We start from the raw sequence: 24,950 nt of genomic DNA, 5'->3' as shown, positions 1-24,950 counted from the left end.
AACCCAGGGTTTTGAGTTCAATCCTTGAGGGGGCCATTCTGTGTAACAGTTGTTTTTGTTTCTCCTTGATGTAAAGCCACTCCCTTTGTTGATTTTAATTCCCTGTAAGCCAACCCTGTAAGACGTCATCAGTCGCCCCTCCCTCCGTCAGAGCAAAAGCAGACAATCGTTCCGCGCCTTTTTTCTGTGCAGACACCATGCCACGGCAAGCATGGAGCCTGCTCAGATCACTTTGGCAATTAGGAGTACATTAAACACCACACACATTATCGAGCAGTATATGCAGCACCAGAACCTGGCAAAGCGAAACTGGGCGAGTAGGCGAAGTCAGCGCAGTGACGAGAGTGATGAGGACATGGACACAGACTTCTCTCAAAGCACGGGCCCTGCCAATGTGGGCATCATGGTGCTAATGGGGCAGGTTCATGTAGTGGAACGCCGATTCTGGAACCGGGAAACAAGCACAGACTGGTGGGACCGCATAGTGTTGCACGTCTGGGACGATTCCCAGTGGCTGCAAAACTTTCGCATGCGTAAGGGCACTTTCATGGAACTTTGTGACTTGCTTTCCCCTGCCCTGAGGTGCAAGAATACCAAGATGAGAGCAGCCCGCACAGTTGAGAAGTGAGTGGCAATAGCCCTGTGGAAGCTTGCAACACCAGACAGCTACCGGTCAGTCGGGAATCAATTTGGAGTGGGCAAATCTACTGTGATGCAAGTAGCCGACCCAATCAAAGATCTGCTGATATCAAGGGTAATGACCCTGGGAATTGTGCAAGTCATAGTGGATGGCTTTGCTGCAATGGGATTCCCTAACTGTGGTGGGGCCATAGACGGAACCCATATCCCTATCTTGGCACCGGAGCACCAAGCCAGCGAGTATATAAACCGCAAGGGGTACTTTTCAATAGTGCTGCAAGCACTGGTGGATCACAAGGGACGTTTACCAACATCAACATGGGATGGCCGGGAAAGGTACATGACGCTCGCATCTTCAGGAACTCTGGTCTGTTTCAAAAGCTGCAGGAAAGGACTTTATTCCCAGACCAGAAAATAACTGTTGAAGATGTTGAAATGCCTATAGTTATCCTTGGGGACCCAGCCTACCCCTTAATGCCATGGCTCATGAAGCCATACACAGGCAGCCTGGACAGTAGTTGGAGCTGTTCAACTACAGGAGCAAGTGCAGAATGGTGGTAGAATGTGCATTCGGATGTTTAAAAGCACGCCAGTGCAGTTTACTGCCTCGGTTAGACCTCAGCGAAACCAATATTCCCACTGTTATTACTGCTTGCTGTGCACTCCACAATATCTGTGAGAGTAAGGGGGAGACGTTTATGGCGGGGTGGGAGATTGAGGCAAATTGCCTGGCCGCTGGTTACGCGCAGCCAGACATCAGGGCGGTTAGAAAGCACAGGAGGGTGCGGTGCGCATCAGAGAAGCTTTGAAAACCAGTTTCATGACTGGCCAGGCTACGGTATGAAAGTTCTGTTTATTTCTCCTTGATGAAACCCCACCCCCGCCGGTTCACTCTACTTCCCTGTAAACTAACCACCCTCCCCTCCTCCCTTCGATCACCACTTGCAGAGTGGTGCACCACTTGCAATAAAGTCTTTGTTGCTTCACATTCATGCATTCTTTATTAATTCATCACACAAATAGGGGGATAACTGCCAAGGTAGCCCGGGAGGGGTGGTGGAGGAGGGAAGCACTGGGAGGGGTGGTGGAGGAGGGAAGGACAAGGCCACACAGCACTTTAAAAGTTTTAAACTTTAAAACTTATTGAATGCCAGCCTTCTGTTGCTTGGGCAATCCCCTGGGTGGAGTGGCTGGGTGGCCGGAGGCCTCCCTACCACATTCTTGGGCGTTTGGGTGAGGAGGCTATGGAACTTGGGGAGGAGGGCGGTTGGTTACACAGGGGCTGTAGCGGCGGTCTGTGCTCCTGCTGCCTTTCCTGCAGCTCAACCATACGCTGGAGCATATTAGTTTGATCCTCCAGCAGCCTCAGCATTGAATCCTGCCTCCTCTCATCACGCTGCCACCACCTTTCAGCTTCAGCCCTCTCTTCATCCCACCACTTACTCTCTTCAGCCCGCCACCTCTTCTCCTGGTCATTTTGTGCTTTTCTGCACTCTGACATTGTCTGCCTCCACGCATTCCTCTGTGCTCTGTCAGTGTGGGAGGACAGCATGAGCTCAGAGAACATATCATCGCAAGTACGTTTTTTTCCACCTTCTAATCTTTGCTAGCCTCTGGGAAGGAGAAGATCCTGTGATCTTTGAAACACATGCACCTGGTGGAGAAAAGAAAAGGGACAGTGGTATTTAAAAAGACACATTTTATAGAACAATGAGTACACTCTTTCATGGTAAACCTTGCTGTTAACATTACATATGTAGCACGTGCTTTCGTTACAAGGTCGCATTTTGCCTCCCCCCACCGCGTGGCTAACCCCTTCCTCCTCCCCATGGCTAACAGCAGGGAACATTTCTGTTCAGCCACCGGCAAACAGCCTAGCAGGAATGGGCACCTCTGAATGTCCCCTTAAGAAAAGCACCCTCTTTCAACCAGGTGACCATGAATGATATCACTCTCCTGAGGATAGCACAGAGAGATAAAGAACGGATGTTGTTTGAACGCCAGCAAACATACACTGTAATGCTTTGTTCTGCAATGATTCCTGACTACGTGCTACTGGCCTGGCGTGGTAAAGCATCCTACCATGGTGGACGGAATAAGGCTGCCCTCCCCAGAAACCTTTTGCAAAGGCTTTGGGAGTACATCCACGAGAGCTTTATGGAGATATCCCTGGAGGATTTCCACTCCATTCCCATACATGTTAACAGACTTTTCCAGTAGCTGTACTGGCCGCGAATGCCAGGGCAAATTAATAATTAAATATGCTTGCTTTTAAACCATGTATACTATTTAAAAAGGTACACTCACCAGAGGTCCCTTCTCCACCTGGCGGGTCCGGGAGGCAGCCTTGGATGGGTTCGGGGGGTACTGGCTCCAGGTCCAGGGTGAGAAATAGTTCCTGGCTGTTGGGAAAACTGATTTCTCCGCTTGCTTGCTATGAGCTATCTACAACCTCATCATCATCATCTTCCTTGTCCCCAAAACCTGCTTCCGTGTTGCCTCCATCTCCATTGAAGGAGTCAAACAACAAGGTTGGGGTAGTGGTGGCTGAACCCCCTAAAATGGCATGCAGCTCATCATAGAAGTGGCATGTTTGGGGCTCTGACCCGGAGCGGACGTTTGCCTCTCTGGTTTTCTGGTAGGCTTGCCTCAGCTCCTTAAGTTTCATGTGGCACTGCTTCGGGTCCCTGTTATGGCCTCTGTCCTTCATGCCCTGGGAGATTTTCACAAATGTTTTGGCATTTCGAAAACTGGAATGGAGTTCTGATAACACTGATTCCTCTCCCCATACAGCGATCAGATCCCATACCTCCTGTTCAGTCCATGCTGGACCTCTTTTGGGATTCTGAGACTCCATCATGGTCACCTCTGCTGGTGAGCTCTGCACTCACCTGCAGCTTGCCATGCTGGCCAAACAAGAAATTAAATTCAAAAGTTCACGGGCCTTTTCCTGTCTACCTGGCCAGTGCATCTGAGTTGAGAGTGCCTTCCAGAGCGGTCACAATGGAAAACTCTAGGATAGCTCCCCGAGGCCAATACCATCTAATTGCGTACCCCAAATTTGACCCAGCAAGGCTGATTCCAGCGCTAATCCCCTTGTCAGGGGTGAGGTAAGGAAATCGATTTTAAGAACCTTTTAAGTCGAAAAACAGGGCTTCGTCATGTGGACGGGTGCAGCGTTAAATCGATTTAATGCTGCTAAATTCAACCTCAACTAGTGTAGACCAGGGCTTACTGAATCTTCAAAGATCTGTAGCACTAGTTTTAGTTGCACTTCCTAAGAGTCAACTCATCTCATGATCTTTACAGAGCAGTCATTAGCATATCTGAGAAATCCCTTTTCAGTATATTTTACAGTCTCTTCTCTGTGTATTGAGGTAGTTTTATAAGTTATGTGCAGAGATATGCCATAATTCCTAATGTATAAGTGTCATGAAATCACAAATGTGGATTTATTTACTCAGGGTCAGAGAGGAAACTGGTTCTGAACAGGAAACCAGAAAACTTTAATTAAGACATACACAAGGTGATCAAGCATCTAGGATTGGTCAGAAAACTCCTTTGATGCTCCAAAGATATAACTTAAAGTTACCAGGTTAATAAAGTACAGCATTTCAAATGGATTTCTGAATTCAACTGCCATTTTCAGCAACTGATCTTGATACTGAGTTACTATTGCAAATAATGAGTTTCTATCAGTAACAACCAGAATTATTACATCTTTGTTTCTGGAACAAAAAATATAAAAATAAAAAAGTTTAAAAAATGAGGTAAGCATATTGTCTTCCCTCAAGCAATATCGTCTTGATCAAAAGAAGTTTTCACTATGTATAAAAATAACATTCATACATGTTGTGCCCTGATCTTGCTCTCAGTTAAGTCAATGGCAAAACACCCATTAATTTAAACAGGATCAGTGAATAACTCACATGGAAGAGGTAAACCATGAGTGACATAACCACATGGGAACTGTCTCTGTCTCACTGACCTAAAGAGTTACTTTTATCAAGAAATATGGTGATAAAACAGCCATGAAGTCAAAATGTAACATTATTTCTTTGCTTGTGCTTTTCTGTAATTTTCACTTTCAAGATAAAGGCTAGGGAAGAATTTTACGTTATAATCTATTATTATGTAAATCTCTGTAACGTAAAAAGAAGTTGGAGAATGGAACTGGGAGTTACCTCTGCTTGGTTTATTCCTCATTATGACATTTATACATGACCTTGGCAAAGTGACTGCCCCTGATAATGACTAAGTTTACTTCTTGGTAAGTGAGATTAGTATCACCCATTTTAGAGTTATTCAGCATTAATTAATTCTTACACAGTACTTTGAGAGCATTGGCTAAATGGTGTTAATAATAATAATAATACAACTGGTGTATTTTATTTTGGTTTGTACAGATATCTGGATATCATCATAGCTGGTCAAATAGCTGTAATATCCAACCAGAAAAGAATCGTGTATTTTTCAGATAGAAAGCGAATGTGACCAAGTATATTGCACACTCTCTTGCATACCTATGGAAGCATTAGAAACGCTAATGCAGTCTGCCCAACAACTAAGGGACATAAACCAAGAAAGATAATTGTGTGCACAGCACTAATTTTCAAGGTCTCATGTGATAATATACAATATGTTTTAGAGAAAATCCAAAGATATTTGGCATGTAACTGTATAAACCTGTTTTACATCTGATTTTCTTTCAAGGAGCTTGCATCTACCGCCTATCCCCATTTTCATTCGCATCATAATATAATTTATTTTGGATGACTGAATGAGAATATTGATTACGCTCCCAATGCATCACAACTCATATCACACCTTCCTTTTATTCCCTGGCAAGAGGATGATTATCATAGTCTGACTTTTTTAATAATTGTGAGACTATATACTATATGGATTCAGTCTACACCAGTTGCTTCTTGATTTATATAACAGCATCAAGTTATATGAAACATATATGGTATTTGCTATACAAAAAGGCTAAGAAATAGGTGACTGGCAATTCTCCTTGGAATACTTTGTGACTTTGTCCTGACCCATAACTATTTCACATTTGGTGACAATGTATACCTTCAAATCAGCGGCACTGCGATGGGTACCCGCATGGCCCCACAGTATGCCAACATTTTTATGGCTGACTTAGAACAACGCTTCCTCAGCTCTCATCCCCTAATGCCCCTACTCTACTTGCGCTACATTGATGACATCTTCATCATCTGGACCCATGGAAAAGAAGCTCTTGAGGATTTCCACCATGATTTCAACAATTTCCATCCCACCATCAACCTCAGCCTGGACCAGTCCACACAAGAGATCCACTTCCTGGACACTACGGTGCTAATAAGCGATGGTCACATAAACACCACCCTATATCGGAAACCTACTGACCGCTATTCCTACCTACATGCCTCTAGCTTTCATCCAGATCATACCACTCAATCCATTGTCTACAGCCAAGTGCTACGATATAACCGCATTTGCTCCAACCCCTCAGACAGAGACAAACACCTACAAGATCTCTATCATGCATTCCTACAACTACAATACCCACCTGCTGAAGTGAAGAAACAGATTGACAGAGCCAGAAGAGTACCCAGAAATCACCTACTACAGGACAGGCCCAACAAAGAAAATAACAGAACGCCACTAGCCATCACCTTCAGCCCCAACTAAAACCTCTCCAACGCATCATCAAGGATCTACAACCTATCCTGAAGGACGACCCATCACTCTCACAGATCTTGGGAGACAGACCAGTCCTTGCTTACAGACAGCCCCCCAATCTGAAGCAAATACTCACCAGCAACCACACACCACACAACAGAACCACTAACCCAGGAACCTATCCTTGCAACAAAGCCCGTTGCCAACTCTGTCCACATATCTATTCAGGGGATACCATCATAGGGCCTAATCACATCAGCCACACAATCAGAGGCTCGTTCACCTGCGCATCTACCAATGTGATATATGCCATCAGGTGCCAGCAATGCCCCTCTGCCATGTACATTGGCCAAACTGGACAGTCTCTACGCAAAAGAATGAATGGACACAAATCAGACGTCAAGAATTATAACATTCAAAAACCAGTTGGAGAACACTTCAATCTCTCTGGTCACTCGATCACAGACCTAAGAGTGGCTATACTTCAACAAAAAAGCTTCAAAAACAGACTCCAACGAGAGACTGCTGAATTGGAATTAATTTGCAACTGGATACAATTAACTTAGGCTTGAATAGAGACTGGGAATGGATGAGTCATTACACAAAGTAAAACTATTTCCCCAGGGTATTTCTCCCTCCCACCCCACCCCCCACTGTTCCTCTGATATTCTTGTTAACTGCTGGAATTAGCCTACCTTGCTTGTCACCATGAAAGGTTTTCCTCCTTCCCCCCCCCCTGCTGCTGGTGATGGCTTATCTTAAGTGATCACTCTCCTTACAGTGTGTATGATAAACCCATTGTTTCATGTTCTCTGTGTGTGTGTATATAAATCTCTCCTCTGTTTTTTCCACCAAATGCATCCGATGAAGTGAGCTGTAGCTCACGAAAGCTTATGCTCTAATAAATTTGTTAGTCTCTAAGGTGCCACAAGTACTCCTTTTCTTTTTGCGAATACAGACTAACACGGCTGCTACTCTGAAACCAATGTAAACACTGCTATTGTGTTCCAAGTCTGTAATTTGAAAGGTAAGGAATGTTGTAAAGATTTCACTTAAAGGTAAAAGTACGGCTCCTTTGTGTTTAACCCCTTAAACTTGCTTAATGTCAACCAAAACAGCCTCTTTTTCATACACTTCTCTGGGAGTCATAGCATACTCTCCTGTGGAAAAACTCATGAAAGAGGACACATTTCTTAGAAAAAACTGCAGCTTTGAAGCTCTGAGTTCTTCAGGTGGGATGCTAGCTGGGGGGACTGGGTTATCCTGTGGCAGAAGCCAATGAGAAACACAGAGGGGAGTAAGAACCTGGGGAGGCCGAGAGCAGCCTTCAGGATTCATTGTTGTGTGACAGGGGAAAAGTGTGCTTAAAACGTACTTCTGAAGATATCCCCAACTCACAGGAGGGTTATGGGTGGCAGGGAACTCTACTTCCTAGTGCAGGGAACTCTACTCCAGAGTGCCTGGAGCATTTTGCACACAGAAATCTGACTACAGCTATGTGAATAACTGATTTTTCGGTTAGCTGTTGAATACAATTTATATATATATATATATATTTTTTTTTTCTGGGTTGATCCAAAATGAAAATATTTCTGCAAACTGGAAAAGGTGAAAAATTTTCATTGAGTAACCCAAACTGAAATATTTCATTTTCAAGGGGTTTTTTTTATACTTTTTAAAAGAAAATGGAAGTAAATTCAAAATGAGAAGTTATTTTGAATAAAAAAATCAAAATGTTTTGACTTTTTTCTGAAGTTTTAGTTTTTTTGATATTTTAATGAAACAGGTGATTTTGTCAAAAAAAATCACAAAATGTTTTTGTCAGTTCAAATCTGCATTTTTTATTTGATTTATTTATTTATTTATCACAATAAAATTTCACCCAGCTTTAATGCTTACACCGTCATCAGTAATTTAGGTGGATTTCTCAGGCATAATTCCATGCTGTTCTCACCATATTATCCCACATACAGTTTCTTCCCTGTACTACAGGTTAGCCCGGTGGATTAATACTGTTGTCTGTCTTGGGCCTGGTTTACATTAGGAAATTAGGTTGGTATAACTATGCCTCTTAGGGGTGTGAAAAATTCATACCCCTGAGCAACACAGCTAAACAGATATAACTCCAGTGTAGACAGTGCTAGGTTGATGAGAGAATTGGTATGGCCCCTAAAGAATTCCCCCATCAACCTAGCTACCACCTCTCGAGGAGGTGGATTATCTACACTGACAAGAGCTCCCCTCTCATCGGTGTAGGTAGCATCTTCCCTGAAGTGCTGCCGCTCCACTGCTGCAGTGTTTTAAGTGTAGATAATTTCATAATATTTATTTATCTGGCCCCAATTACCATAGTCTGAGTGCCTCATAATACCCCAGTTAGTAGGGAAGTAATATTATTCCCATTTTACAGATGGGGAATTGAGGCACAGAGAGTCTAATTGACTTTCCCAAGGCCATACAGGAAGTCTGTCACAGAGCAGTTAATTGAACCCAGGTCTCCCAGCTCCAGGCTAGCTCCCAAACTAGTGAACCATCCTTCTGCCCTGCTGGAGTGTGTTGGAGTTTTTTTTCATCTCTCACTTTCTTTCTCCCTCCCCCCCTCTCAAATTACTACCAGTTCCATGTCCTTTTTTCAGTGGTATGATTTGATTCTAGACTGGCACTTCTACAAGCTGAGAAATGAACTGGCTAATGTATTTCTTTGAGTCAGTTTGTCCTCTAGGATGTAATTCAACCTTCAAGAGAAAAGAATATGAGTGCCAAACCATAATTATTCTATTTATTTTAGCCAAATCTACTTTTGCCTAATTATAGGTTTTAGTCAGGCACAGTTGCTCAATCAGAAAACCCCTTTCTCTACCTGTTCTCATGATGTACAGTTCTATTTGCACGAAGCTGCACCAACTGAGTATCTGAATATGTTTGAATATCTAACATGTTGGAATATATAAGTGCAAAAAAATTTTTTTTTCTGGAGAGATAGTATTGTAGCTATTTGAACTGTAATACTCATCTCCAGTATGCACAAGAAAAAAATTCAACTACAACTTTTTTAAAAAAAATTACAATACAGAGATGCGGTTTTAAATCCTGTCACTTCTTGAACATGTGGTGGGTTACATGTGGATGTAAACAAGATATAATCTTTTCACTGCACCAATCTCCATTACAGCCATTTGCAGAAAATACAGAAGGATCTGAATAGCAATTTTCACCAACAGATTGGTTCACATAGAAAATGCTGGACCTCAACAATCTGGAATCTCAAAAAGAAAAGGAGTACTTGTGGCACCTTAGAGACTAAAATTTATTTGAGCATAAGCTTTTGTGAGCTACAGCTCACTTCATCGGATGCATCAAGCTTATGCTCAAATAAATTTGTTAGTCTCTAAGGTGCCACAAGTACTCCTTTTCTTTTTGCAAATACAGACTAACACGGCTGCTACTCTGAAATCTGGAATCTGTGGTTCTTCTCCACTTCCCTCGTAGTTTCTATATTCATTTTCCCTCACAAGTAAACCTTACTTAAATATTTAAAATCTGCTGTAAGAAATGACAGTAACTGTAATAACTTGATCAGCAGGAATGGTGTCATATTTCTCTCACTGATAGATCAATGTAGTGCAGCAGCATACAACATTGCCTCTTTGTTATTGGGAGGGAGGTTGGGAAAAGAAGCTAGTGTGCTATTCCATACAATAACTTGAGCCTACAGCATCCTGCATTCTGTTTTTAAAACATGAAATAATATGGTACCATATTTCAGTACATTAAATTCTTACATATATCATATACAATTAAGAAATTTGGAATTGCATGAATACATAATGTACATACTTCTTTACAGATGCATTTTTCTTCAGACAGGCTGGTGCCTGCTTTAATTTGGAAGCTATTTTCCATTTTCATACAAACTTAACCAAGAGTGACAGGAAATCAGATGCCTACATTATTTATCTTTTCTGAACTTTTTTTTTCCAATAAAAACCCCCCATCTGTTAATTGCTTTTCTGGGAAGCTACTTTTTAGCACCATAAGGATAGATCTTCTGTATTTTGAAACACTACGGAAATGAAACTTTAAGATGTGCAAGGTGAATATGGTGTGCAAATATTGGGGATGTTTTGTTTTCATTAAAAGTAACTGAATGTGTGACCAACAGTAAATGGTCTTTGGCTCTGCTGGATGCACTAACCATAATTATTGGAGATCTTTTTAACTCCATTTATCAAATGGCACACATTGGTCATTTCTTTGGTTGAAAATCAGTTCTCTGTCCAGCCCTTCACATTTTCCTTTGGTTCTCTGGCTCTTCAATCATATCTGACCTTAAATGTCTCATATATTCAGAGACAGCAACTTCATGTCACTCTAATTAATTAAAGACTGGGAAAAGAAACTATAGACCAAGACAGGGAAACCTTTTTTGTGGATAATTAAAAAAAATCCTAGGCCATCTTTAGGGCTTGCTCCTGCACAAACTGATGTGCATGAGAGTACAAGGTAAAGTGTATGAGTAGACTGGGATTATCATTATAATTACTGGGACAGAGGAACCCAGTCCTGCATGAATACGAGCACTGCTGTATCTGTCAAGTTACTTGGGCCTAGTATCAGGAGTAAGGCCTTACAGGACAGCATGTATCTAAGCGCTTCATTGACAAGATTAAGTTTGCACCTAAACCTGTCTCCTAAGATCTGGCATGCTCCACACACATCCATCCAACCTCTTTATTAAAATCCATGTTCTTAAGAGTCATAGAGCAGGTACAATGGGAGCTTGAGAACTCTGCTCATTGGAGAGAATAATGCCCTGTGCTAAATCTTATATGAGTCCACAAGTAGTCTTCACTTACATTGCACTAAAGAGCAGCAACTTGTGGTTCCTGCTGTGGGCCCTGCACATCCAGAACTTTGTGTTAAATTTTAAAACATCCCAATGCAGTTGCAGTAATTCAAAATAGTGAATGTTAACAGAGCAAATAAAAAGATATTTGAATATACAATTAGCCTGTGAGATATGTTTCATTAAGAAGGTTTATTAGATTGTATTTGGCAGTCAGGATTTGTTTTACATCCACCCATTATCATATTAAGTACTATAAACTGATTTAAAAAATCTACCAAATTTCTGTTTAATTAAAAAATGTTTTCAGTTCTAAAAATCTTAGTTCTTTTATTAACAATGTTATTATCTTAATATGCAGAGCTAAAGAAGCACTGCAATCCTGTGTAAGTGAACTCTATTCATGTACATGATATTACCGCTAAAGACGATTCACAAAGCAAAAACATCCAGGTCATTTGGCGGGGAAAGGTGGAATGCACTTTTTCCTAATAAAATACAGAATTCTGACATTCATTAAGCTCTCTTTCTCATCCTAAAAATGGCAACCTTTCCAACTGATACCTATAGGAAAGATTAATTTTACTGACACGTGGAGTTGAGTAAAAGAGACCCTTGTTACAATGCTCAAAATATACATCTTTTAATAAATACAAAAAACCAACTTGGGAAAAACTGGCAAGAAGATGCATAAGTTAAGGAAGTCCCTTGAAAATCATAACTTATATATACAGTTATCAGAGATTTTCTTACAGTGATTATCGTACTAATCAAGATTAATGAGGAATAACAAGTAACTCACCATAGCAACCAATGTAGATTAGACACCATATGGAAAGGGATACATACAAAACATTTAGAATCAAACCAATATAGTTCTTGATTTTTCAAAGATGTTAAATACGTTTGTGTAGCATTTTTCCCACACAAGAAAAAATGGTTTTTTGATACAAAAGGGAAATGAAACTGTTCTGCTGGGGATGGAAATAGTAAAAAGTAGAGAGCACTAAAATATACATCAAGTAAAAGCTTATAAGACAAGGTCTTGTTCCTGCAAACACTGTCAGATGAGTAACTTTCTGCACTAGTCCCACTGAGTTCAATGAGCCTGTGCACAGGTGTAAAGTTACTATATGCACCAGCGTTTGCAGGATCCTAGAAGAGGAATTCATAAAAGCCACCTTAGCTTACTTAATCAAATAACGATTACCCATAAAACAGTCTTAGCACATTTGGTTCACCCTATGTTTGTTTGAGACTTTTAGCACTACTCGCCCATTCCTTCTTTGGAACCTGTACTACTGCATTCTCCTAAGTAAAAACAAAAAACTCTATACACCCCCCCACACATGCACTCAAAGGTCTTAAATAAACCTATGACTGTTTCAGATCACTGAGCAATGTTTTGTGTATTTGTTGTTGATTAATTCTTATTGAGAGAAAATATCCTTTACTTGTGAAAAGTCATGTTTAATGTTACACAGTCTAATTGCACTCTAGTTCTATTCCTGAATGCATGTAGCTTGCTAAACTCCATCTCATTAATATCTGGGAAAGAAAAGATTTGCAATTAGCTCCTATGACTCTTACGGTTGCCAACCCTCCAGGATAGTCCTGGAGTCTCCAGGAGTTAAAGTTTAATCTTTAATTAAAGATTATGTCATGTGATGAAATTCCAGGAATATGTCCAACCAAAACTGGCAACACTAACTACTCATAGTATGGTACTCAAGTTCTGTGATTGTAGAATGGCTTCCCAAACACTGAAGTACTTCAGTAAAATTTACAACTGTTACAAGACTCACACCACACTTAATTCCATTACATAACAGAACCAAACTTCCAACCTCTTTTGGCAAATCTTAAATCATCTCAAAAGAATTACTGACTTATCGTTAATGTGTCCACATTAGTTGGATCCAAAAAACACCTTCAACTGCTCATCTGTTTTTTGTTCCTGCCTGTACAAGACATAATTCAACACACCAGGCTTTGGAGGAGAAAAACTTTGTTTCATTTCCCAACCCTGCCAGTTGCCTGGACTCTATAGTGGCACTGAAGAAGAGAGCACTGTTCTACTCTTTCCCTGAAGTTAGCACTGACACAGAGAATCAGAGCTCCTGAATGAAACTGCAGACCTTTGCGATGATGCAGAGTATCTTCCATTTTCTTGACTGACACGCAGTCTTTATGGTGAGAGCACAAGTATTGATTATGACAATTTTTCCCATCTACTATGTATTGGAGTTTCTACTTGTAAGAACCTGCCAGACTAGAAGCTGGGACCATGGTGGTTCTGGACCACTGACACCTCCACATCACCACAGGAAGCTTGGGCTAGGCTCATGTGGGAGGATGCTGTGAGGCTAGCTCAACAGGAAGTACCACCAAGGAGCACCTGAGTGGCAGCTCTTCACAGCCCACTGATTGGCTGGCGCCAGCACTTAAACCAGGAAGCCATGACAGGGCTGAGCAATAAAACAGACTGCCAGCCTGTCTCTGCTTGAGACCCTGCGTGTAAGAGACCCCAGACTACGGCCTCCAACTCTGCCTGTCTTCTGACACCTGACTTTTGGTTTTCCCTCTGGCCTGTCTCAGACTCTGACTTCTAGTACCCAACCCGACCTGATACCCACTTTGACCATTAGCCTGACTTGCCTATGTCCCAGTCATGACATTACTGTTAAATGAGATGAAACCACATTTAGTTTTTCACACATGAATGTCTACTGCAGTGGTTCTCAAACTTCTTTGCACCATGACCCCCTTCTGACAACAAAAATTACTACATGACCCCACGAGGAGGGACCAAAACCTGAGCCCCACCGCCCTGGGCCAAGGAGGAGGGCAAAGCCAAAGCCCACGGTCTTCAGCCCTGGGAAAGTGGCCTGTAACCTGATACCCGCCACCCAGGGCAGAAGCCAAAGCCTGAGCCCTGCTACATAGGGCTGAAGCACTCGGGCTTTGGCCCCAGGCAGCATGGCTCAGGCTTCAGTCCTGGGTGGTGGGGCTCAGGCTTTGGCCCCGGGTCTCCAGCAAGTCTAACACCAGTCCTGGCGACCTCATTAAAATGGGGTTGTGATCCACCTTGGGGTCCTGACCCACAATTTGAGAACTGCTGGTCTACTGTTTAATTTTTGGTTGTTGCGGGGGTTTTTTATTCCAACATTCTTGAATTAAAACTGACTGAGAAAAAATTGTCCTTAATGACATCAATAACTATCATGCACCATTGAAGAATGGTGGTTGGTGCCTGCTGCCAGACACTGCTGAGACTACAACTGGGAGAATAATGGATGCTTCAGTTCACTGGCAATTCCGAAACAAATCAGGAAAAATACTGGGTTGAACTAGATATTTAGTTTGACATGAAGCTAAACATTTTGTTTCGATTTGGAGCATTTGTTAATGTTATTAAAAAATAAAATGGAAGAAAATTGCCAAACACAAAATGTCATTTTGAACCAAAAAAAAATCACAAAAACGGCTATACTGAGTCAGTATCGTGTCTTCTGACAGTGGTTAGTGCCAGGTGCTTCAGAGGGAATGAACAGAACAGGTAATCATGAACAGAACAAGTAATCCAACCAAAATCTTTTGTTTCAAAAAATGTCAAAGGAAACATTTCAGTTTTTTCAGAAATTTGTTTTTGTTTTTGGAAACAAATTTAACAAAACTGACACAAATTCATAAAATATTTTGATGTCGATGCATCTGCATTTTTGCCGAAAAAAATTTCCAGCAAAAAAATTTCACCCAGCTCTAAATGCGGTAAATAATTACTTCAATATGGCCAATCACAGTGAGTTTCTTACCCAGGCAAACTCCCATTGATTTCAACAGGAGTTTGCCTGAGTAAGGACTGAGGAAGAATGGAATAAGGAACTCCACATGTAGAACATTATGCATAACTTTTGCAGAAATTGTGTAAGCACCTTATGAAGAATAAAAAAATGTCCCAAATATGCTCTTATCTGAATTTCACATAAATATGTTCACATATTTGACAAAAAACTGCTTTACACCATTAGACTAGTAGTCACTTCTCATTCTCAAATTCCTGGATTTTCTTGTTTCACTCTACTAAGCAAAGCAGAATTATCAGAGGACAATGCATATTTTAAACTCATGTGTTTCCAGCAATAATAATAAAAACATATAGACTACAATACTGTATTTAAAAACACAATTCAAATACAAAGGCTTACTTGCCATCTCAGTTTTTATGTTTCTGTTTCTAGCATAAAACTTTTTTAGAAATAAGAGACGCTTGCTTTCTTATTTTCCTCTATAATATGTATCACATTTCTCTGTACTTCTGCTCAGTACATTAGGTTTTTATCTACAGTAATATAATTCACAAATAATTTACAGTAAAATTCAAAATGTGAAACAGAAGTACTTGAGATGAGAGACCATCGTTTATGCAGAGCAATATCATAATTTTTGAAAGGACCAAGAGGTCGGGTATGGATTCTGATTAATACTGATGAACCTGATTCCTAAAGACTAATATCCTGAATGGGAAACTGATACCTTTATGCATGCTGTCTACCCAAGGTATTCTCATTAAAACAATTTTTTTAAATGTTATAAGCTTTACTTTGTGTCAAGATACTGAAGGCTTTCCATATCTAATTAAAATATTAAATGAGGTATTGGACTACATTAAAAATCAACCTTTTTCACATATTGAAAAGTAATGGTCTATAATTTTTATTAAAGTGCTTTTATTTCCAGTTAATGATAATTGTACCACAGCCAACTTTGGGGCCTGTTCAACTGAAAGCCTCCAGGGATATACCAAAGAAGAGATTGTACAACAGAAGAATTGTATAACATTGCTTCCTATTTTGTATTTTTTATATTTGATCCTAACTTTGGCTGTTTTATCTTCTGTTTTTTTTTCCAGCTGATGGGTCCTACAGACTGGTAAATGTGCAAGCAAGAGCACAGTTGTTAGATCTAGCAACAGACTTGGGACACAGCAGTATTGCCAAACTCGAGCATTCAAAAACTATGACTCAGACCTCAAAAATTGAGGAGATTGCTTACACATCATGAGATTTTAAAAAATTAAATAACTCACATTGTTTTTTATCTTCTTTCTGTTTTTTCACCTTTGGAAGATGCCCATACCCAACTTGTGAACAATCACCTCAAATTCAAAATAAAACCTCAAATGCCCACAAAAAATGTTGTCCTCACTGTTCTCTATGAGAAGATGGACACTATTAAATTTTACCCCCTGCAATGCAGGGAACTACATTCCATTTCCATTTCCCTCCATAACTGGACAGGCTAGACAGCTGCCCAGTTCGCGGTCCCCCAGTCTCCCACCTATCCCCCTACATTCACTTGGCTCCCTTATTTCCGTTCCCTTTCCCTCACAGTCTTCTGCCTTTCACACTCTTCCTACCTGCCACATTTCCCTGTACCCCCCAAAATTTCCTTCTGATCCCAATTCCCCTGCATGCCCTCTCAGGCCTTATGTAGGCTAGAGTAAAAAGTGTGTTAGAATGGATTACCTAACATGTTTAAACTAACAAGTTTTAAGAATCTAGTATAAACAAAGCAGTGTGTATTCTTTAATATGTGCTAAACTGATCAACTTTTAAATTCCCTAGACTTTAAAACTAGATCAGTTTATCACATGTTAAAGAATACACTGCTTTTTTGCACTACTCTCTTAAAACATCTGGTAAGAATGCATTACCTAACAACCTACAACATCAAACCTTTTATGAAAAAAAGAAAAGGAGTACTTGTGGCACCTTAGAGACTAACAAATTTATTTGAGCATAAGCTTTCGTGAGCTACAGCTCACTTCATCGGATGCATATTGAGCTGTAGCTCACGAAAGCTTATGCTCAAATAAATTTGTTAGTCTCTAAGGTGCCACAAGTACTCCTTTTCCTTTTTGCGAATACAGACTAACACAGCTGCTACTCTGACACCTTTTATGCTAGCCTAGACAAGGCCTCAGTCTGCCTCTTGCTCTCAATACTTCCCTGTGCCAATCCTTTGCCTCTGTTCTGCTCTCCATATACCTCTGCATGCCCTCAGTGTGCCTTCTGCTGCACACATTTCCTTGTCTCCTCTTAGTTTCCTGCTCTATTTCTTAACACATTCCTCTTCCCAGTTTCCCTCACAGCCTCATTTCTGGCCCCTGCCAGGCCCTCTCACATGGTGACTAAGGGATTGCCATCTCCTGAGAACAGCCTGACTTCAGCCCCATTGGAGAGAATTGGAGCCTCATTTTCCTCTGCAAAGGGTAAAGGGACATGATGGTTATTGTGCTGAGGGCACCTATGACTTCAGTCCTATTGACAGTAATGGGAGATGGTGGCCATTTTTGGTAGAGGGCAAAACTTTACAATATTGAAAGCAGAAATAAAAATTCTCTGAGACTCTTAAAACCCCACAAATATCTTGAGACATTTGATAAAATTGCAAGAGCTTGAAATATTGAAACAGAAAAAGAGAAGGGATTACAATTTAGATCTGATAAGTACTATGCATGCAGGATGCATGAGGCAAGATACTACAGACCAGGGCCCCAGGACTCGGAGCTATTTTTGGTTGAATATCCTATCAGCTTTGGTTAATACGTCTCCCTGCAGTGACACCCAGGTGCAGAGAATTTCTCTGCACTGTTTGTGATGGAAAATGCTAGCATACGAAAAAGCAAAACACACGAGAATAATAGTTAAACTCACAAACCCGTAGCTTTAGGTCACATGAAATGGCCATACCATCTTTTCAATATTTTGAGTCCATCTCAAAACCCTAACACAGCTCTCTGTAATACCCCACTAGACATTTTCTTCCAACTCAATATATCAGAATTTTTCAATTTTTTAACAGTGTTTTGGACATTTATCAGACCACCAGTGCCTCTAACCAGCTAATTTGATTTCAACTAAAATTTCATGTGACATGGTATCAAATTACTAAATTTCAAGTATATTACACCTTGTCCCACTCACGCACTAATTTTGAAATTCTATACATTGGACAGTTAATTACCAGAATCATTCCAGTAAATTTCCATAATGCCTGCTGGATCACAGACTGCATAATTTAGTATCTGTTCTTTGAACAGAATGAGGAAAGGATGGACAATATATAATTAGATGTAGCTTCACTGGATACTAGGCAGGTCAAAATGAGAATACAGGTGAAAAATTCCGAAGCCAAAACTGAAATTTGAAACAAGCAAGTGACTCTTTTACTGGCACCTCTGTAAATCTATCTTAAGGAGAAAATCTGAAAGAGCCAGACAGGCTGAAAGAGCCATATGCTTCTGTTATTCCTCGAACACCCCCTCATTTGGGTATCAAAGCATGTGTTTGCACCAGAAAATCAAGGAATGACATGACTAAATGGGCAGCAGCACACACCATTACCTGAACTTCTATGTATAAACATGGGAGTTTGTGAGTGCAAAGATATTTCGTGTGGTCGACCCATTCCAGGGGCTCTTGAAAATTTGACTCGAGTCTAAATCGATCACTTTTCAAGGCCAACAAACCACTTCACTTTTGCTTTGAATTGGTGGATAATTCACTTAGAGAAAATAATCATGTGGTCTGGAGTGCCTGAGTAGGCTGAGACAATGCAATTGCTTTCACAGAGATTTGGTTTCCTAAAAGTTAAAGTGACATACAGCAGGCAACCCAATTTTTGACGAATAGGCCTTTTGGAATCCCAGTGAGAAGACAGCAAACCAAGGGAGACCCTAAAAGCATTCATTTTCCAACATGAGAGACAGAAAAATTAAGACAGCTAAATAAACACCATACCTCTAAATAAGAGTAACAAGGTCACTATCTCTACTCTGATGTAGTCCCAGCCATTCAGGCCAATCAGAGAAAATACACCAGATTTATAAGTGGTGTATATTGGCATAGCTCCACTGAGTTTCAGTTTACACCAGCTGAGGATGTGAAACTAGCCAAAGAGGCCTCTGATTTTACCCTGGCAAACTTAAATACAACACGAAGAAAACCCACACAATTGGTCTGCCAATTATTTTTTTTTAAACACAAAAGAAAAAAAAATCAAGAAAACACAGGATGTGGTACTGATCAAGCACAGTGTTCTGATGGGGACAATGATGAAATTTGAAATTTCCCCAAAACAAAGGAAAAGTGTAACACATAGAGCAGATAACAGAAATGTTGACTGTAAGCTTGTTTGTTTGTTGCAAATGGTCAAGTTTGTATGTTAATTGGTTTTCTATAAGAGGATGACTCTTGAGGAAATATATTGTGTATTTTTGACTTAAATCACTTTATAAATCATTTTGAAACTGAGACAATTGCTATGAAAGCTAAATATATGAATAGCCAGTACCATTATTAATCTCTCATCTGTGTTATAATAACATATTATATAAGTTATTTACATGGTGTAGCTGTTTTGACATTGTGGAGGCCTGTGGAACTATTCCTGACTATCTGTCATAGCTCAATGAATGCCAAAGGGAGAAATCCATTAAAATATGGCAAAATCTAGAAGTAATATGCAGGATTCTTGAACAAGTAAATTAAATTTTATGTCACTATGGTTTCCTCCAGAACTTAGGCTTAGATAGCCAGAGAAATTTCTAGTGATTAAGATGCCTTAATTTATGTTAACTAAACATTTGCATCTGTATAATGCGTTTCAGTTCTGAAGACAACTAAGCCTTTATCTCAGATACCTTTTTGATGTAACTATTCGGTTACTATTTGCAGTGTATGCCTTCCAATTTTAAACAAACAAAAGGCTTTAAACAAAACAAATATATAAAAATGTTTAAAAAGAGGTGCACTTTGCAAAGTTTAAATACCAGTTTATTTGGCAATGTCATGAAATATTTAAAAATGCTTACCTCTTCTTGCTTGGGAGTGCTAAATATTGCCATCTTGGTCTTGGCCATAGCTGGGTCAGGCTTATTAGAAGGTACTCCCCTATATGATGTACAGTGCTTGTTAGCTTCTACTGATAATTTTAGCTTTGGAGAATCATCAGGAGCCTGATCTTGACCATCCATTGGTCTTACATAAGCCGTTGGTTTCTGTTGAATTATATTAGGCTTTGAAGCAAGTGAAGGAGGGAAGTTCTGAACACAGTGCCCACTGCTGTGTTTTGCTGGCCTTTCTTGAGTCTGAGAGCCTACTTCTACACTGCAATTTAGTTTTGACTGTTGTTGTGCTTTGCTGACACCGTCTCCAAGCGCGGATCTTAAAGTACCTTGTTGTGCAGCACTGACAGATGATGGTGTGGGACTCGATGCAAAGTGTTTAAGCTTTTCCAGACCGTTTTTTTGGTTAGCCATTTTGAAGTCACTATTGTGTGACTCAAGCAATCTGTGCCCATGCTTGCTTGCCCTCTGCTGGCCATCAGAAGCATTGTGCCCAGCTTTCTGCCAACCCATTGTGGGGCTCTTGCTTTGCTGACCAGATAGAGCTGCTGGTACGGATGATGAAGTGCTGCAGATGGAAGGCTGAGGCAGTGGTCTTGAATCTGCAATGAAATGTTCATCAGTTTTGTTCACAGGTGCCTGTGGAATCCCAGGTTTTGGAACTCCAACAAGATGACTCTGGTTGGATCGATCCGTCAATAAGTCCTTCATTTCATCATAGTTACCTAATGTATTCTGGATACGATTTGAGAGCTCATCCCCCTTATTAGTCTGCAAAACAAAACAAAACAAACAAACATTCTGTAACAATTAAAGTAAAAGAAAACAATTCCATTCATGCTTCACTCCTTACTGAAGCAGTGCTGCCTTATACAGTAACACAGTTGAGGAATGAGATCAAAAATCCTTATTGTCTCTGAAGACACTTGTCAACATCTTAAATCTACACTGAACTGGAAAAGCTGTAAAGGGCCTCAGAGTATATAAAAAAGAAATCTATCACTGGCATCAGACTGTTAAAATATATTACCTGGAAACTAGAAAATTTATTATTGCAGCTATGCAGAATTATTTGGATTAAATCTGGTCATAATAGAAAAATTTCCTTTGTTGGGAGCCAAGTACTGAATTGAGGCCTACACGGTGCTTAAGGCTCAAGCAGCCTTAGCTACTGCACCACAGCAACACACTGGTGTGCTGCCTCTGACCAACAGCCTTAGTACTGAAGGCCTACAGACCCACAGCACCCAGGCCCCTGATTGGATGGACAGGCAGCACTTTCATTGAGTAACTGGACTATATAAATGCCTGAACAGGAAGAGGAAGCTGACTGAACCCCAGACCACTCCCCAGACTGCCTTGCCTTGCTGCTTCATCTCAGTCTACCTTGTTGCCTTATCCAACCTCAGCTCCCCAACCCACTAACCTGGCCCCTTGGATTGAGTCTTCTGGCTACTGACCTTCAAGAACTCTGACCATGGCCCCAGACAGCCTCTGATATGGACTGATCCACTGGCTGCCTGACCATCTGCACATACATTACTGCTCTGGACTATCCCCTGGCCCATCTGGCACTAAATCCTTGTAGTCCACAGTAAGCTTCCCCTTTAAGACATGGGTCAGGTTTCAGCCATGAATGAAAATACTACATTCTTGATTTCCTCCAGTATACATTCTTTACAGAAATGTACACATAGCAGAAAAGGGAAGCAATACAATAGCTTAAGAAAGTACTGAATTCACCAGTCAGCCTACTGCATGTTCTGAGCTAACCCTAATATCAACGAGGACAACGAGGGTCCCATCAAAGTGAGCTAATGGGAGCTGGGAAAAATATTACTGACTTGTGATTCTACTTCTCTGAAAATATCATTTCTGACAGAATTCTCACTCCTGGGTCTTAGCTAGGGTGACCAGACAGCAAATGTGAAAAATTGGGACGGGGGTGGAGTGGTAATAGGAGCCTATATAAGAAAAAGACCCAAAAATTGGGACTGTCCCTATAAAATTGGAACATCTGGTCACCCTAGTCTTAGCTCTTTTGCAAAAAACAGGAAGAACTTCCCAAGTTCTTAACATTTTTTGGCAGTGGTAGAGAGATGGAATACAAGCAAGCTGCTTTTCCATCCCCCCAAGGGTGGAATATGCTATCATCTGAGCCTAGCCACTGTCTTCAAGCAGGAGGCAAAAGCTCCCCAAAGAAATAAGACAATCAATAAAAATAATTGAAAACTATTGTCTCAAGAAGTTAATTGTAAACAAAGGTGTAAACATTAACATGACCACTTCATAAATTCTTCCAAACTCTGCAGAGAAGCTGGTAGGTGAGTGAAAATCCTGTCAGGCTACCTTCACAGAAACGGGATTAGAGGTCAGTAATTTTCTGCTTTTCCTTCACCAGTGGTGAAATCCTGATCCCACTAAAGTCAATGTCAAGACACCCAATGGCAAGACTTCACTAGGACCAGGATTTAACCACAGGATTCATGCTCCTGGAGAGAGAGAAGCAGCTCAAGAGAAGAACATAAAAAGAATGTAAATAAATCTGCAACAGGAAACAGTAATCAGGCCAATACCAACCATGGAGAGGAAAGTGGGGTGGGGCGGTTGTCTTACTTTTTATTAACTTCAAATATAATTGGTTTAAATTAGTCATATACTGAAAAAACTGAACATGCTAAAGGAAAGGAGAATTGGTACTCCCCTAACTCAGAAACAGTATCTGCATCACTGAAACAGGATTTCCTCCTAGAAGCTGAATCCAGGTGATAATGCCTTAGGGAAGTGTGGCATGAGGGCCACGTAGCTGCCTTGTCAATGTTTGCAAGGGAACCATCCCCCCAGGGCAAGCAGTGCAGGCAGCTTTGCCTAAAGCTGAACATGCCTTGCATTGGCCTTCTAGTTTCAGGGCAGCCAGATGATAGATATGCAAAATGCAATCAAACTACAATTTTTGAAATGGATCACTTAGTCACAGTATTGCCCAGTGGAGTAAAATAAAAAAAAAGTTGGAGGGTTTTTTAAAAGATTTAATCCACTCCAGTTAAAATGCCAAGAACTTTTTGAGCCTAGGGAGAAGAGCATCATGGGCACACGTGGGTGGAAAGAACATTGGCAAGTTGTGAGGCTGACTATGGTGGAAATTTGTCACCACCTGCAAGAGTAATCGCAGCTGAATCTGAGGCACCACACTGTAAAACTTGGAATAAGATGCAACAGTCATGAGAGCCTGAAGCTTGCTCTCACTACTAGCAGAAGTCACTATCACACTGAATTTGAGCTCACAGATATTTGGTGGCTTAAAAGGGAATTTTCATTAGCTTTGTCAGGACCACACTAACATCCCATAATAAAGAGAGCTATTAATGAGGTTTAAAAAATGGAAAGCCCCCACATAAATCTGAAGATACGGGGTCTACGGAGATAATGCTTTGACTAGTTCTCAACAGGCCAAATGTTTCTTAATTTAGTTGGGATTAAAATTAGATTCAGGCCGTAAGAAGCTAGTCAAGCATAGGTAGTAAAGGGGTTGTCATGGGCCTGCTTGTATCATGCCACAAGCCTCTTCTACCTGGAATTGTAAGTCCTCTTGCTACATGGTTTTTGAGAAGCTAGGAAGACTGGAGCTACCAGTTCAGAGAGAGCATAATTAAACATCTCTATCCTGTCAGGAGCAAATCTTCTCAAGGAGGGAGTTCCTGGGTTGGGAAAGAGGAGAGTGCCCTCAGGCCAGACTCCCAGCCTCATGGAATCGGTTATCTGCAACAGAGTTGACAACTATACTTGTCTGGACCAGTATGAGGTTCGTAAGATCACTCTCTAGACTAAACTTTGCCAAGATCTTAGCTAGCAGAGGTCCTAGCAGAAAGGAACAGAGGAGGCAACTTCCTCACTCGATCTCTTCTTCTCCAGCAGATACCTCACTAGTACAGTCTTTTTCTCTGTGTCTTGGTCAGATGACTACTGAAGAGATCCAGCTCTGGTACTCCCCACTGGAGGGAAGAGCTGATCCACCATTCCTTGATTCAGAAATCATTTGTGAGGATCTGTCACAGATTGATCCAGTCTGCCTATGAGTATGTTCTACTTCCCTGCTACATGTATGGTGTCAAGGAATGTTTAGAGAGACAGGGCCACTCACATAAACAGGTTTTACCAACTCAGGCAGTGTTACAGGATCCCACTCCAGAGCAAGCCCCATGTGCACAGAAGCTATTCACCAGCTGGTGCTTCCTTGTGCTGGGGGTGGGATTGATGGGGCTCCCCGCTGGTCACCTTTTTCTGTTGTTAGCCTCTGTCTATGTCTTTTGTGACTTAAAAGTTCAAACCCCCTTCTGGGGTATCCAAGTCCAGCTGTAACTGGACAAGCCCCAAGCTGGCTTCTCCCAGATAGCCTCTTCAAAGTCCCTTCACCCATCTGCTCCGAGTCCAGCAGCAAAGTCCTTCTAAATCAAACAGAATTGCACTCTTTGTTGGGTTTTTTTGGAAGAGTAGCAGGTCCCATGACTTCTGCCTGGGCTCAGGAGAATTCCAAAACTAAACACTACCAAAATGCCTTTCACTCATCTAAGCACTTGAGCCTCTTGCCCCTCTGGGTTCCTCTTCAAATCCCAGTTCCTCTTACAGAACATAGCCCCCAGGACTTCCTCCCTGGAGACTGGCCCTTTGTTCCAGGACCTACCACAGGAGTTAGCTCCACTCTAGTAACTCAGCTCTCCAGCCACTGCTCAACAACTCTCCTCCACAGCCAGCCCCTAAGTGCTGGGTTTCCTCCCTTTTTAAGTTCTACACCCAGATCAGGTGTGGGAGGGCCTGGCTAACTAAACAAGCTTGGCCAGCCCCTGGCCTCCTGGCCCTTAAAGAGGCAGGTCACCCCATTAT

The 24,950-nt window shown here is 41.2% G+C and overlaps 1 protein-coding gene across 1 annotated transcript in view; it reads right to left on the bottom strand.

Moving 5' to 3' along the window:
• Positions 1-24,950, bottom strand: part of AFF3 (AF4/FMR2 family member 3) — a 446,656-nt gene that overhangs the window by 349,023 nt on the left and 72,683 nt on the right. The window contains 1 exon segment of the mRNA XM_038411042.2: positions 20,037-20,840. Coding sequence (XP_038266970.1) covers positions 20,037-20,840 — 804 coding nt within the window.

Source organism: Dermochelys coriacea, chromosome 1 (genome assembly GCF_009764565.3).
Source record: "Dermochelys coriacea isolate rDerCor1 chromosome 1, rDerCor1.pri.v4, whole genome shotgun sequence".
Taxonomy (NCBI): domain Eukaryota; kingdom Metazoa; phylum Chordata; order Testudines; family Dermochelyidae; genus Dermochelys; species Dermochelys coriacea.
This window is presented reverse-complemented; position numbering and strand designations above follow the sequence as displayed.